Source organism: Platalea leucorodia, assembly GCF_965183815.1.
Source record: "Platalea leucorodia genome assembly, chromosome: 5".
NCBI classification, from domain to species: Eukaryota; Metazoa; Chordata; class Aves; order Pelecaniformes; family Threskiornithidae; genus Platalea; species Platalea leucorodia.
Window position 1 is genome coordinate 101,060,212 of NC_138827.1, and position 15,284 is coordinate 101,075,495.

The window sequence follows — 15,284 nt, forward strand, 5'->3', positions numbered from 1 at the left end:
TTATGTTCAATATTTCTATTCCAGTACACACCTACAGAGATGTTATCACCTCCAATGAGGAGTTTACTGGTCTTTGTCAAGCTCTTTCCAAGACTCATAGGCTTGTTAAAGTATGAAGCAGAGCTGCTTACCTCCACGTGCACTGATTTTGGATTGGTATCTTCCAAAGAAGACAAAGAACCATATTTTTTTTGAAATAGGTAAAACCTGTCGCTGCTTCCTTCTGCTCCCCAAGCAATCCTTGCCAGGCTGACCGACTTCTCCGAGGTGTGGGTAACGAAGGCAGCTCTTCAGGAGAGTGATGGCTCTGGGGGATGTTCCAGCACAAACGAACTCTGCTGATGAAGTGAGTCAACCGCTGAGTGCTTTGCTTCGGGGCCTCCTTCTTCAGCAAGGTAGTGGGAAACAAACGGGAACATCCAGTCGTCTCCATACCCACTAGGGCTGATGATTTTAAAATACGAAAAGGGCTCATGCAGCTGGAGGATGGCGTGGGGCTGAGGGCTTTGGGCACCTGCAATGAGTAGTGAGCGAGGAGGAGGTGGCACCATCGTGGGGGTGGAGGAAGGACGGGAATGCTCCTCCATGCTGGGAGTCATCATCAGTGCTGTGTCCTGCCATTAATCTCTCCCGTGCCCATCCTTGCTTCTAAGTAAATTACTGCAAGGTAAACGTTCCCTTTGAACCCTTCTACCAAATAGGAAATAACCTGTGAACATTTTCTCGTCCGAAGAAACATGGGAATTAGATGAGAAGCAAGTCTGCTTTTCCATCCGGCATGTAACGCAAGGAAGGGCATGACCCGTTATTTTCCCAGGCTGCTGTGGATGGATCATGGAAAACTGGCAGTTTGCAGTCAAGATGTCTGAGGTTAGATCTTAGGAAAAGTGCTTTGTGATGGGAAAATCTGGGATGGGTTATCCAGGGAAATGGTGGAAACGTCCTTTCTGGAAGCTTTTAAGCATGAAGGCAGTATCTGCCCAGGGCAGTTTAGACATACTGTGTCCTGGCCCTGCAATGAGAAATACTGCGTGCTGGAAGTTATAACCTCCCTTTGCCGTGCTTTGCTATTAAAAAAAGGGTGTTTCGAATCTTCTGGAAACAACAAAACTCCCCCTTTATTATTAAATTGATCATTGTTTCTCTGATTGAGCACTGTATCCCATGCATGCCGTGGTGAAACCTCCTTCCTGGTGGTCCATGGAGTGGTCCAAGCAGCGAAGATGAGGATGAGGATGCTCTGGCTCCGAGGAACGGCACGGCAATGACAGACAACAGCTTGAACTGTTTCACGGTGCTGCACGTTCTGGGCAGGTGGGGGTTGTCAGAATTCATTTGGCATTTTGACATAAAAATTTCACGAATAAATGAAGAAGCATGCTGCTGGCTGGGAATTCGACGCAGTCCACCACCAGCTGATTGCCTCTCGCACCCCAACTCCCTTCCAAAAGCAGGGGCTATTGATCCTGCTTAGATTGGTTAAGAGCAGGACAAATTATTTTAGGACTTTCATCTCAAAGCGCTAGGTTGAATCAATGGCAGTTCACATTTTCCAAGAGGCTGGCGTCTTCCTAAAGCCCCTCTTTTCAATCAATTAGAGGAATGAATCTTTGCAACGCTGCTGAGAAAGAAAACAAGCTGTTATCTCCTTGCCCCACTGGACAGCAAAGCTAGAACCAAGTTACAAGCCCTGGCTATACGGTACGTGGTATTGAGCCACGGCAGTAATGGGATGTCAAGATCACCGCACAGTATGGGCCTTTAATGAAAATTAAAAATAGCACAGTGCTTTAAATGCTCCTGGATCTTCATTCACAAATGACAGAATGTCAATAGTTGGCAGCAATCTTTTATTAAAAGTGTTTTTACAGTCTAACTTCACGCTTGCCACGGGTACGGTTGAACAGCCACAGGTCCAGTCCGTGCCACGGGCAGCGCTCGCCAGCATTGACAAAGCTTAGGTAGATTATATGAAATTGTGGTTTTCTTCCTCGATCCACCCTTCTGTGAACTGGGAAAGTCACTGGACTGAGTGTGGGGTTGCAATTTATTCATTGTGGGTGGATAAATAGGGTCTATTTAAATTGTGGCATGTAGGCAGGAGCTGAAGTCTTGCCTGTGCCTCACAGAGCCCCAGATATATCGAGTCTCCCAAGACCCCTGCGAGGTCTCATACTTCTTGTCCCTCTCCCAGGGCAATGAGCTGCTGTTCCGCAGCTCGCCAAGCACTGAGCCCCATGCTCAATTTAACCAAATTAACTGAACCACCCCGCTGTACGGCCCCGCCGCAGTACGATGGATCTCCCTGGAAGCCTGTAGGTTTCATTATAGCACAAGTTAATAATATTTTCCCTAAAGCCTGCTTTTAATTAATGTATGTATTTTCATTTTCTGTCCAAGATACAACAAATGTTAGGTATCATTAGCTAATACCTGCTGTGCTCCATTTTCCAATAACGCTGTATTTTTTTCTAAGGTAATTCATTTCTCACTGAAAGAATATCCCGTGGATATGCTTTGTTCAAGTTCAAGATGTTATTTATGTATAAAAGTGGTCATGGTGTACCATTTGAAAAGGAGGAAAAGTGATAGCAAGTAGATGGAGTGTGCAAAGAACAAAATTACTGAAGATAATGCGTGGTTTCCTCTCTTCTGATATGGCACAGGAATGCCAAGGAGGTTTGCTCTCGGTGACAGTCGGAGGACTGGAATTAGGGAGCATTTGCTGATGGGATTGATATTGGTACCAGTGGGTGGCGGGCGAGGTTCGTTAGGTGGTGGGGCATCTCTGCAAATGAACGAGCATCAGCCCAATCCTTCTGCTCCTTACAACGGTGTGAGAGGAAGGGGTGGTTTGTGTACGGTGGCAACGTAGGCTCACCCGGGAGGAAGAGCTCCCAGTCCTCTCGGTGAGCTCCTCCACCTCAAACGCGTGCTCTTCAGCAGCTCTAGTTTTATATTTGGCAAAGGGGAGGGGAGATGTAGCTTTCATTAATCATGTGGGGATTTTAATGAAAATTTGAGTGGATTTGTGAAACACGGAATATATGTTTTGAAAGCTTTGAGTGGCAGTTCCATTACACACAGACACCAGTGCCCTAACTGGTAACAGGATTTGAAACGTCTCCCTTGCTGTCAAACAGCCAGCGGTGTTCTGCAGCAGAGTGCATTAAAGAAAATGGCTTTTTTTCTCCACGACCTGAAACTGCTGAGTGTAATTCAGCTTTTTTTCTTCGCTTGATAACCTTTGAGTAGTTCTTACTTGTAATTAATATTTGCAGCATGATCGGCACTTTTCATTCCCGTAGCTTCAGCGATGCACAACGATTAGCTTAACCAGGGAATTTCATCAGACAGCGATGGAGAGGTTGTATCAGAGGACCAGGTCCAGCTTCTTGTGGATGCAGCAATATCCCACAGGGAGCATATTCTCAAGTTCAGAGTAAAAGTCATAAGTAAAAGAATTTTTACATCTTCCCTATAGAGATTATTCCACAGCCTAATATCTCTCATTTTCAAGATTTTCCTACAAACGAGCAAAATTGCTCTGTTCCATTCTGGCCTCTTCCAGCCCATCTTTTCTGGATAGAGCTCTTCCCCAAAATCTTTTCTGCCCCATCAGGTTATCCTGTGGATACGTATCGCATGTTCTGCGTTCTTGTTTCCATTTCTTTGTCCAAGACTGCATATTTTTATTTTAATGTGTATTTCTTTCTCTATAAGTTTCTCCAGGTACCTGATGATTTTTGCTGCTCTTCCTCTCATTTCCCAATTTGTCGGTGGTATCTGAGTGGGATTTACCCGCCAGCTTTCGTTATCCGGGAACAAACCAGAGCGGGGAGTACGAATTCATTATTTATTTCACGGTATGTTCACGAATAAAGCACAAAACAAAACTGAGATTTTATGTGCAAGTACATTTACATGTTTCACACTGTAAAATCATCCTAACTTTCTTTTAGGCCCAATGCCTGTGGGTGAACCCTTGTGCTCATCACTTCAGCTCCCGGAGCTGGGGAAGAGCTCGGACCTGGCTTTCCCAGCAAGGCAGTGAGGGCAAAGCCATCCCTTCCACTCTTACATCCCCGTCGTCTTATCCCTTGATGTAAGTAGGCTGCTCCTTTCTTTTAAGCCCACGTGAAGATGTCATCTCAAACGGGCGTCTTTGTTTCCTTCCGTCTGCATTCGCTGTGACAGACAGGAAATTAAAGTAGCTAAAATGAAAGAAATAAAAAAGAATTTGCACCGAGGAGATGGCAGGAACGAAAGGAGAGCACGGCGCTGCGTGCCGTCCCCGAGGCTGGACCCAGGGCAGCGGGCAGCAGTGGTGGGCAGCAGCTCCGCTGCCCTCGCGAGGTCCCACCAGCACCTTCGCCTTCGCCTCCGCTCCATCCCCTTCGTCCCGGTGCCGTGCCGCTCCATCTCCTTCGACGTGGTGGACGGCTTTGCTGCGGCTGCCGCGCACAGCCGCCCTGGGTTTGACGGGCCGTTACGTTCCTACAGCCTGCCTCCCTGGAGGCACTTCCGAAATAGAAGCAAGGTGGTGGGGGGGAAAAATCCTAACCTGATTATGATAGAATAAAGGACATAAAAGTGATATATTGCTTTGTGTATTTTTCATATCGTGCTCATGACACTGTTTTTCCATGTGCTAAAAATACGTTCTATAGCTGCGGAATAGGTCCCAAGCTGCTGGTGGCCAAATTGATGGATACGCTTAGTCCCGAAGAGCTCAGGCTTCCTTTGGTTTCTTTCTTCAGTGGTTGTGTCTGGTCCGCAGCAATACAAAAAATCTAATTTTTCTCATATAAAATAAAGATGTCCCACAAAAGAAAGCAGCCTCCTACAGCCATGTTACAGAGAGAAAAAATTGTATGGTCACCAATATCACTTGGCCTGGATTTAAATTCAGTGAAGGAGGGAAGGGAGAAGACGGTCCTGTTAAATTTTTGCATTTGAGCATGCGTGCCATTTTGAGACAGGAGAAAGATAAAGCCTTAATACAAATAGGTGCTCTTAACAACTTTAAGGCTTAAAAATCATTTCTGCAACACAGTCATCTGACTCCTGTGTTCGTAAAGTAAAATGGAGCAGAGAGAAAGGGACCGGCCCCGTCCTCCATCGCTGGCTCGGGGTGTCTGGGCAGGGCGGCTCTGGCCACGCTGCAGCAGGACGCTGCCCCGGGGGGCCGGGGCCCTGGGGGAGCCCCCAGCAGAGGCTGGGAGCCGGCACCCACCGGGCCGGACCGCCAGCATCCCGGCTGCATCGCCAGCATCCCGGCTGCATCCCGCGCGGCAGCGAGGGGCTGAGGCCCTGGGGTGGGTCCCCGTTTCCCGAAGCACGGGCGCCGCGGCCCCTGCGGTGCGCTTTCCCTCCCCGAGGGAGAGCCGATGCCCTTGCCTTCCCTATGAACACCTATCCCATTTCTGAAACCCGCTCATTCCGCAGACTTTGCCAGACTTCCACAGGTGAGCCACACATTTTTTAAATAAAGTTTTCCTTTGTATTAAGTTTCGGGCTGTTGCTCAGTGCCATTCAGCGTGCGTTCGCCCTGTATTTTATACACATCCCGCTGCTTTCTGGCTTCTCTCTCTGTGTTTTTCTCTCTCTTTCACCAGAGAAGCCTGTATCGCCCCTCCAGTGACGGCGCAGCGGAGACGGGGAGCAGCACAACCGGCTGGATCGGCTGCGAGAAAAGCCGGCTGCTGGCCGCCAGGCACGCAGGCAGGTGCCATGGGCAGCAGCTCTCGCTTGCTCGTGGGGAGCTAACAGAAAATGAGATTTTTGGACAGCAAGTTTAAACCTTAATTATGGAGAGGACATTGCTGTTTTATAATATAAAAGAATTGAAAGACTTGATGTCCCTCGGGGCTCCTTCAGCTTTCCTGGTTAGACAGCCCCAGTCACGGATTGCTGAAATCAATGGCAACAGCATAATCCATTCATGCACGCAAACAGAGCTGTCGAGAAAGGAGGAGCACTTTTAATGACTCATTCTTTAATGATAATTAATACGGGCTCAAACGCGGCTAGGGCTGCGTGTTGAGATGGGTTGCCTCGCTGAATGTGAACACGAAGATTTTTTCGGGAGCACACTGCCATCCAGGGCTCCCAGCCCCGGCCCGAGGTGAGCCCCCTGTGCTGGGCGTGCTGCGTGAGCCAGGGCCGCGCCAGGGCTACTTCAAGCGATAAATATTCAGGCAAATGATAAAGCTGTAATGTGTGCCGTGCCTGTCACTTACGGTGAAGTTTTGGTTTTTTAACTGCAAATGAACAGCGGGATCTTATTTTCCTTATTAAAGCTAAACTGCTTTAAAAATCGATGTAAATTTTGCCTCAATGTGAAATTGGAATAAAGCCCCGCAACCGCGTGTGTCTGAACTGCTGAAGTGCACCTTTTCTGCGGACTTCAGACAGTGTTTGATTATTATTACCAAAAAGATGTGGCAAGCATACAATTAAAATTGTACAGCCATCTAGACAAATGGAGCCCGAGTACATTCACAGGGTTATCTAAAAGCAATTGCAGTTGCTAGAGTGTTTTTAATAAGTGTATCCCATTTAAAATATCGAACAAACCACTTCAGCGGGTGCTTGGGAAGTGACTTAAGATGCCTCTTGATTTTTGTCCTGGAGGATTAGCACACGTTTTGAGCTGAAAGGGCGAAATCTGTTCTCTCGCCTTCCCAAGCCCGTGTTCCTGGCTAACTGGGAGAGAAGACAAGACCGCAGAGGACCCCGGTGCCATTTGGCAGGCTGCAGAGGCGTGCTGGGCAGGAGCTTTGGTGGGTATTTATGCCCAGAAGAGCTCTGGCTCCGGTGTTTTGCGTGCTGGAAGCCAAGGCTGAACACGAGGGCTCAGGTCTGCCTGCGGCGCGGTGGCCTGAAGCTCTGCGGCATGGGCACCGGTATTTTAATTCAAGGCAAGAACTACTTTGTTATTTATTTGTAGACAGTAATTACGTATGCAGGCAGCCTAAGGTGAGACTACTTCAACCTTGACTTAAGAAAAGGGAGATTTGAGCTTTTTTATTTTAGTACTCAAGAAGAATTGCAAATAGTACCACGTTAGGGACTTGCTCCCGTTGGGGCTGTATGGACTTTTTGGGCATCATTCTCTCCAAAGCAGCCATTGAGAGGCCGCAGTGAGAGGTCCCGGCGTGGATCCTGCTGGGAGAGGTGCTGGTGCAAAGTCCTGCCCCCACCAGCAGGCACAGAGCATCGCCAGGGGCAGGGTTTCCTCACAAATCGGGAATTTCCCCAGTTAAGAGCTCACATCTGACTGCAACAACTGGGAGCTGCTTGGGTCTATCAGGTCACTCTCATAGTCTTCTGCTCCTCTGGGAATTTCTTAGAAACATGGAGAAATGGGAATGCATATCAACGAAAAGCCCCTCAGGTTTTGGTGGTAAAACTGAACACACTCCACCAGTTGAGCTGAATAAACAAGCAACAAGGACAAAGCAGCAGGTCAGCTTTTCGTACTGTCTTCAAGCCAACTGTAAGGTGGTGGAGCCCTCCCTTGGGTACACGCACTGGTTTTATCCCAGATACACCCATTTCCCAACACCCCAGCACTGCAGCAAGGTAGATTTTTGTCTTCAGTGTGTTCTAGGAGCTGATGGGGCTTTACCTGTTGACACCAGACTCTCCTAGCTGCTCTCCCAGCAGCTTCCCAGGTGCTCTTCCAAAAGTGCCCTGGCATGAAGTGTGCGGCGAGCTGAAAAAGCTGTGTTCCCCGTGAGGTCCCCGCCCCTCGAACACGCAGCTCGTGGCTTTACACGCGCCTCTGGAAGGGACAGAGGTTTGCTCTGGGCAGAAAGACCCGGTTTTCCAAGGCACGGAGGTGTCCGTAGCGCCCGGGGGCCAGGTAGGAGACACCTCCCCAAACACTGCTCCCAGCGCGAGTGGAAGCGAGCTCCCCCGTCCACCCCGTACAGCGCGGGGGTGAGGTGGGTGCCGGAGCCCTTGCTGGTGTCGGAGAGGTGCTTCTTCCCGTGCCGCCATCCTCCTGCCCACCGAGGGATTACAAACATCCCAGGTCTTCTGCTATTCTCTGTGCCGAGTCCCCACGTCCCCACACTACGGAGAGGGAGAGAGGTAAAGCTGGATGGACTAGACCTGTTCGAGCACATCACCGAGTAGGAAAAACCCTTTTCCCAACTGCTCCCTGCCTAAAATGAGGTATCTTTGTAGGGACTAAAGAGTCACAAGCACTTTGTTAGGGCAGGGGCTCTCCCCTTGTACGGGGTCCTTGGGCGGGAGGCTCCAGGCCACGCGTGCTCTCGGGCTGAGGCTGGACGTTCTGCCATTTTATTACAGACCCAGGAGTTTGCTGTGCCTCAGATTTATGGTGTTGGAAAAAGCTGTGGCTTCTGGCAAAGGTTAATTAAAATGTATTATACTTCAAGTGTTCGCTATAATTAATAAAGAATGCCTAATGAATCTAGCTCTCAAAAAATGTTCAAACATGCAGCGCACTCCTTGCAAGTCAGATTACGGGAATGATTGTGTTATCTGCAACACCATGAAGTGAAGCAAATTAAAAAGTTGGAAATGCTTTGTAATGACTGAAACATCTATATTAGGAGTTTTCCCTCTTATTGTATCACCTTAAAATTCTGCTTTATCTGATGCTTCCACAGCACTAAGGGGTAAAGAAGGGAGTTTTGGTTAAATTTCTCACCGATGTTTCAGCTGATAGATGGCTCAGTAACAATTATTTTGATGTAATGACAAAGTCCATAGCACACTTGTTTCCCAGAGAACAGGCAGATCTGTTCTTTGTCTTTCCCTTAAATGTAGCTGTAAATGAGTGAGTACACGGCTGAGATTTCTGCTCGTCTGAGCACTGAGATACTCTGTTCTGTCTCATTTTCTACCAAAAGTTTATCTGCAGTCAAGCGGTTGTCTCAGACTCCAGCTTTATTTCATCCCCTTCTAGCTCAGGTGCCTTTTGTAAATGCTGAGTTTCACCTTGTCTATCAAAAGGGAAACTTCTGATAACATCTCCTAAAGATGTCTATAATGATTCGGTAGTTTGGCCATCTTCACACCAGCTCGGCATAAACCGAGGTAAAACGAAGTAGTGTGAAGTCTGCGTGGCTGCTCCAGAAAACTTCCCGATTCTTATCAGCACCAAAAATATTGACAATTAACAGTCTAACTGCAGGACTCGGTGTCACGAGAGGTATTTTCTCACAGGCAGGTTGCTTGAGCCTTTTTGCCCCCATCCCGCTGCCATGGTCCCCGGCAAGTGCTTATGCCGGTTCCACCCCTCCTACAGCGAATGTAGATATATTGATTTATCACTGGCAACCAGCGCAAGCCCCCGGGGATATGATAAACAGCTACGCAAACCTCTCATAGGAAGATGCTCTGTTATCTCTATAGAGGAAATGGATGAAGGAAAAAAAACCACTCCGGTGCAAGCATCCATTTCTCCCTCCCTTAGATGGACCGTAAGAAGTCACCTGTTGGTGAGGCTTCGGGTTAATAAAGAGTACGCACCGTGGTTTTCTAGAGTCAAACCCGGACAGAGGGGGATACAAGCGGGGTGTACGGGGTTCTCTCCCTGGCCGAAGCCGGACCCCACGGGGCAGGAGCGGGGTCCCTGCGTGGCCCCGGGCACCTCCCGCCCGGCTCCGCAGCCACCCAGCCTTGTGCCACCGGGGGGGGGGGGGCTCGAAAACCCGTCTGAAATGGAAGTTTTAGCGCAACTGCAAGGCAAAAACCTGCAAGGACAGGGCACGGGGCTTCACCCCGAGCTCCGCGGGCCCCCCCCGCCCGCCGCCCGCCGCGGCCCCCCGCCGCCCCCCGCTCCCCTCCGCGGCGGCGCGGAGCCACCGGCGGCAGCCCGGGGCTGGGAGCCGGGGGTGTTTGCTACCGCGGACGGAATAAGAAATCCCAGACCCGGTTGCCATCAGAGCACGTTTTACTTCGGCAGCCCGCGGGCCGGGCCGGGCGGCTCCGGGGGCGCCCCCGCCGGGCGCCCCGCACGTCTCACCGGCCGCCGGGGTCTCGGGGTTCGTTTGCTGTTGTTTTTAAGGAGGGGGAAAAAAAAAAAAAAAAAGGCAAACCAACCAGTCTGTCTAAAGGAGGAGCGGGCGCTGAGCAGGCAGCGCGGGCGGCGGCCGGCCCGGGTCGGCTCCCCGGCGGCGGGCCGTCGGGGCGGGCGGCGGAGCGGGGCCGCCGGCGGTCAGTAGGGCCCCACCACCACCGCCTCCACCTCCTTGGACGGCCGCCGGTCCTTGACCAGAAAGTTGATCATCCCCTCGGACTTGATGAGGAGGTTGCAGCCCAGGAAGAAGATGCCGAAGACGACGGTGAGGGCGAGGACGCACATGACGGCGATCTGCACCACCCGCATGATGTACAGGCTCCGCTCCTCCGCCGCCGCCGCCGCCCCGCCGCCGCCGCCGCCGCCGTCGGTCACCACGGAGGCGGCGGTGCAGCAGCGCAGGGCCCGCTCCAGCTCCAGCGCCGCGCTCCCGGCCCCCGCCAGCAGCCCCGCCGCCGCCGTGCCGCCGCCCGCCGCCGAGCCGTTCATCCCGCCCGGCCGCCCCGCCGCCGCCGCCGCCGCATGCAGGCGGGCCGGGCCCTGCCGAGCCGAGCCGAGCCGAGCCGAGCCGAGCCGTGCCCAGCCGCTCCGCGCTGCTCCGCGCTGCTCCGCACCGGCGGAGGTTCCGCGCTGCCCGCCGCTCCGCTCCGCTCCGCCCCGCCCGGGCGGGGAGCGGGGCCGGGGGCGGGAGGAGGGAGGGCGGGGAGCGGGTTTGGGGAGCGGGAGGGGGGGAAGGGGGAGTGGGGACGGGAGGGGAGGGGGGGCAGGCGGGTTGGGGGGCGGGGGGGGGGGGCAGGGAGAATGGAGGCTGGGGGGTCGGGGTCTGGGGAGCGGGGAGAATGGGGTTTGGGGGGTCTGGGGAGCGGGGAGAATGGGGGCTGGGGGGTCTGGGGAGCGGGGAGAATGGGGTTTGGGGGTTGGGGTCTGGGGAGTGGGGAGAATGGGGTTTGGGGCGTCTGGGTCTGGGGAGCGGGGAGAATGGGGGCTGGGGGGTCAGGGTCTGGGGAGCGGGGAGAATGGGGTTTGGGGGTTGGGGTCTGGGGAGCCGGATTGCGGGGAGGATTTTGTGAGTGGGTTCTGGTGAGCGGGTTTTTAAGGGAGCGATCTGGCGGGTTGTGGGGAGCAGGTTTTGGGGCGGCTTGAGGAGGAGCAGGGGTTTTGCCAGTGGGTTCTGGGCAGTGCTTTTCAGGGATGGGCTCTTTGAAGGAAGCAAGCAAGCTTTCGGGGGGGACTTCTAGGGAGCGGGCTTTGGGGGGAAACAGGCTTTCAGAGATCAGATTTTGGGGGAGCAGGATTTTCCAGGTGGGTTTTTAAGGGAGCAAGTTGTGGAGCATGCGTTTCCAGGGAGTGAGGTTTTTTTGGGAGTGGGGTTTTGGGAAACGTGCTTTGGAGGAGGAGGTTTCTGCGGCGAGGGGGTGCGGTGCCGGTCCCCAGGGCCGCAGGAGGAGCCAGCCCGGCCCTTTGGGGGTCTGTGGGCTCTGCAGGTTGCACCTCACCCTCCCCAAGCACCCCCCCCCCAGGTCTGTTTCAATTGAAGGTTCAGCCACTGAGTTTTTCAGAGCTGCGTCTCCCCGTGCGCTGCTGGAGGCCACGCTGCCCAGGAGAGGGGCCAACGGGAGCGGTGGCAACCCAGTGCGGCTCTGCATCCCGCTGCCCGTCCGTAAACGGGCGGCTTGTCATCTCGGACAACCTCCTCGGACGCACCCGAGCACCCCGGGGACCGGAGCTGCTCCCCCGGAGGCACCCAAGTGCCTGGGGCTGGCGGGGGGTCCGCGGCCCCCAGCGGTCGGTCGGGGAGGGCCCAGCCCTGATGCTGCTCGTGGGACCACGTTCCCCACCTGCGGTTTGGAGGTTGGGTGGCGATGGGCAGGACGGTCGCTCCCGTGCCTCCGGCCGAGTGATGACTTGGGATATTTCTGAGCGGAGGATGTGGAGGCAGGCACAGCTCGGAGCTGCGAGCGGCAGGCGGCTGCTGCCGTCGTTAACCCTGCCCTCTCTTTGCTTGAATGGAGATTTAATTATCGCAAACAGCCAGAGGAATCTGCGTGCCGGGGCCTGCCGGGGGCTGCGAGCAAACGCTGCCCAGGGCAGGGTGGGTGCGATGGCTGCGCGGCACCTTACGCTGTCCAGGGCTGGTCCTCGGGGGAACAAACCAGCGGGGAGGTTGAGGCCAGGCACAAGAAATGATGTTTTCTGAACCCCTGGCAGCCAATTCATCTTGGTGTGGCAGCTATTTCATTAACTGCTCACAAACAAGCATCCAGAGCCCAGATGTAACGCAGAACTGACGTCCCGGTCTCGATGCACCCCGTTCCCTTGGCACAGGGCTTTGGGGGGGAGGTGGCCATGCGGGGTCCCCTCCCCGCGGAGCCCAGGGTGGCTGGCGCGGCCTGCTGAGAGCAGCCCACCTACGAGGCCGTGCTGGATGAGCTTGGCTGTCTTATCAGATGGGACACGAGGAGAACATTTTGTTTTTACTGTTGGAAGAAGAAGATAGTATTAATTCTCATTAGCGATGGGAGCGCTGGCAGTTATTTTAGCCAGAGGAAAATGCTGGAAGAGCTGTTCAAACTCCACATGACTCCTTTTTGCGGCGCGTGAGTCCTCTGCCTTCCCGAGCGGCTCTGCAAGGCAGCCGGGGGGAGCGGCGGGCGCCCGGCTCGGGGTCTGCCCCTCGCCGCCCACCAGCCCTTGGCACCTCTCGGCAGCAGTTGGGAAACGGTTCCCATCCCTGCCTTGCGTCGGGAAAGTCCTGCACAGGCTTTCAGCTCCGAAAAGCTCGTGGCTAAGGGGAAGGAAAGCTGGATCCGTGTGCCCACTTGTGCTCCGCGGACCGCTAGCAAGTTTTCTGTGGATTAGTCATTTGCAAATCCTAAACTTAAAGAGCTTTGGAAATGTTATCTAACAAGTGAGTCTCGTAGTGCCCTGAGGCGGCAGCAGCGTCAGACCCATGCTAGGAACCGGGACGTCGCAGCGTAATGAGGTGGTGGCTGTGTCAACATGTGCAAAAGGGAGAAATTGTGGAGAACACGATCTCCGTTCACATACGTGGTGCCTTTTAACATTGAGATTTCTTCTCTATTAGTTTTCTGTGACAAGGAAACCATATAAAGAGCGAGCCTTGGCCTGAGCAGGCAAAGTGTACGCTTTCCATACCTCCCCGCTGGAATTTACCAGCAGGACGAAGGCAAGGTGTGCAATTTAACCCCTTAAAGTTCCTGTCATTGTTTTTGTTCTTTTTATCCTTATGATTTGCAAACTGGAATTGGATTAGCCTTGAAGAGTGAAGTGTATTTCATCTCGCCCAGTGAAAAAAGTTGCTGAAAGCTTTGGGGATGCAGATTTCAGGCAATGCAGTGCCAGGGGGATGCAGAGTACTTGCATGTAAAGGCTCGGGAAAGGGATCGCTCACCCCCCCTCCTCCAGGTCTGTAGATAATTGGAGGCAGGAAGGCACCAAGAAATAGCAGGGGCTTTAAAGAGTATTTTGTGGAGCTACGAGATGGAAAAGAATGTTCTCATTTACAATGTTTTGATGTGGAAAAAACATCTAGAAAAGAAGGGGAAGAAAGAAGCACAAATCATTTTAGCAATGTACAAACAAGACAGTTTTGGGCAAAGATCACCTGTAAGAAGTGACACGGTTCTGACTCGCGGTGCTTGGGGCTGGAGGAGGCCGTGGAGCCCCGCGCCCTGGGTGGGATTTGGGTGGTATATGCAGCAGACCGGGAGAAAGCAGCCCCTGGGCAGTGTTTCTGCCCTCCTTCTCCCTGCTTGGGCAGCGTGGCATTGCCCAGGGAGGGTGGCATTGCTCGGGGAGAGTGGCATTGCCCAGGGAGGGTGGTATTGCCCAGGCAGGGTGGCATTGCTCGGGGAGAGTGGCATTGCCTGGGGAGGGTGGCATTGCCCAGGGAGGGTGGCATTGCCCGGGGAGGGTGGCATTGCCTGGGGAGGGTGGCATTGCCCAGGGAGGGTGGCATTGCCCAGGCAGGGTGGCATTGCCCGGGGAGGGTGGCATTGCCCAGGGAGGGTGGCATTGCCTGGGGAGGGTGGCATTGCCCAGGGAGGGTGGCATTGCCCGGGGAGGGTGGCATTGCCTGGGGAGGGTGGCATTGCCCGGGGAGGGTGGCATTGCCCAGGGAGGGTGGCATTGCCCGGGGAGGGTGGCATTGCCCAGGGAGGGTGGCATTGCCCGGGGAGGGTGGCATTGCCTGGGGAGGGTGGCATTGCCCGGGGAGGGTGGCATTGCCCGGGCAGGGTGGCATTGCCAGGGGAGGGTGGCATTGCCCAGGGAGGGTGGCATTGCCCGGGGAGGGTGGCATTGCCTGGGGAGGGTGGCATTGCCCGGGGAGGGTGGCATTGCCTGGGGAGGGTGGCATTGCCTGGGGAGGGTGGTATTGCCCAGGCAGGGTGGCATTGCCTGGGGAGGGTGGCATTGCCCAGGGAGGGTGGCATTGCCCGGGGAGGGTGGCATTGCCCAGGGAGGGTGGCATTGCTTAGGGAGGGTGGCATTGCCCGGGGAGGGTGGCATTGCTCGGGGAGGGTGGCATTGCCCGGGGAGGGTGGCATTGCCCAGGCAGGGTGGCATTGCTCGGGGAGGGTGGCATTGCCTGGGGAGGGTGGCATTGCTCGGGGAGGGTGGCATTGCCCGGGGAGGGTGGCATTGCCCAGGCAGGGTGGCATTGCTCGGGGAGGGTGGCATTGCTCGGGGAGGCTGGCATTGCCCGGGGAGGCTGGCATTGCCCAGGCAGGGTGGCATTGCTTGGGGAGGGTGGCATTGCTCGGGGAGGGTGGCATTGCCAGGGGAGGGTGGCATTGCCTGGGGAGGGTGGCATTGCCCGGGGAGGGTGGCATTGCCCGGGCAGGGTGGCATTGCCAGGGGAGGGTGGCATTGCCCAGGGAGGGTGGCATTGCCCGGGGAGGGTGGCATTGCCTGGGGAGGGTGGCATTGCCCGGGGAGGGTGGCATTGCCTGGGGAGGGTGGCATTGCCTGGGGAGGGTGGTATTGCCCAGGCAGGGTGGCATTGCCTGGGGAGGGTGGCATTGCCCAGGGAGGGTGGCATTGCCCGGGGAGGGTGGCATTGCCCAGGGAGGGTGGCATTGCTTAGGGAGGGTGGCATTGCCCGGGGAGGGTGGCATTGCTCGGGGAGGGTGGCATTGCTCGGGGAGGGTGGCATTGCCCGGGGAGGGTGGCATTGCCCAGGCAGGGTGGCATTGCTCGGGGA

At 54.6% G+C, this 15,284-nt stretch overlaps 1 protein-coding gene across 1 annotated transcript; it reads right to left on the reverse strand.

Moving 5' to 3' along the window:
• Positions 1 to 10,198: 10,198 nt before the first annotated feature.
• Positions 10,199 to 10,549, reverse strand: RPRM (reprimo, TP53 dependent G2 arrest mediator homolog; the record flags this gene model as incomplete). Its single annotated transcript, XM_082312245.1, has 1 exon — positions 10,199 to 10,549. One exon carries the CDS (start codon positions 10,547 to 10,549, stop codon positions 10,199 to 10,201), a length of 351 nt encoding a protein of 116 aa, XP_082168371.1.
• Positions 10,550 to 15,284: the final 4,735 nt, after the last annotated feature.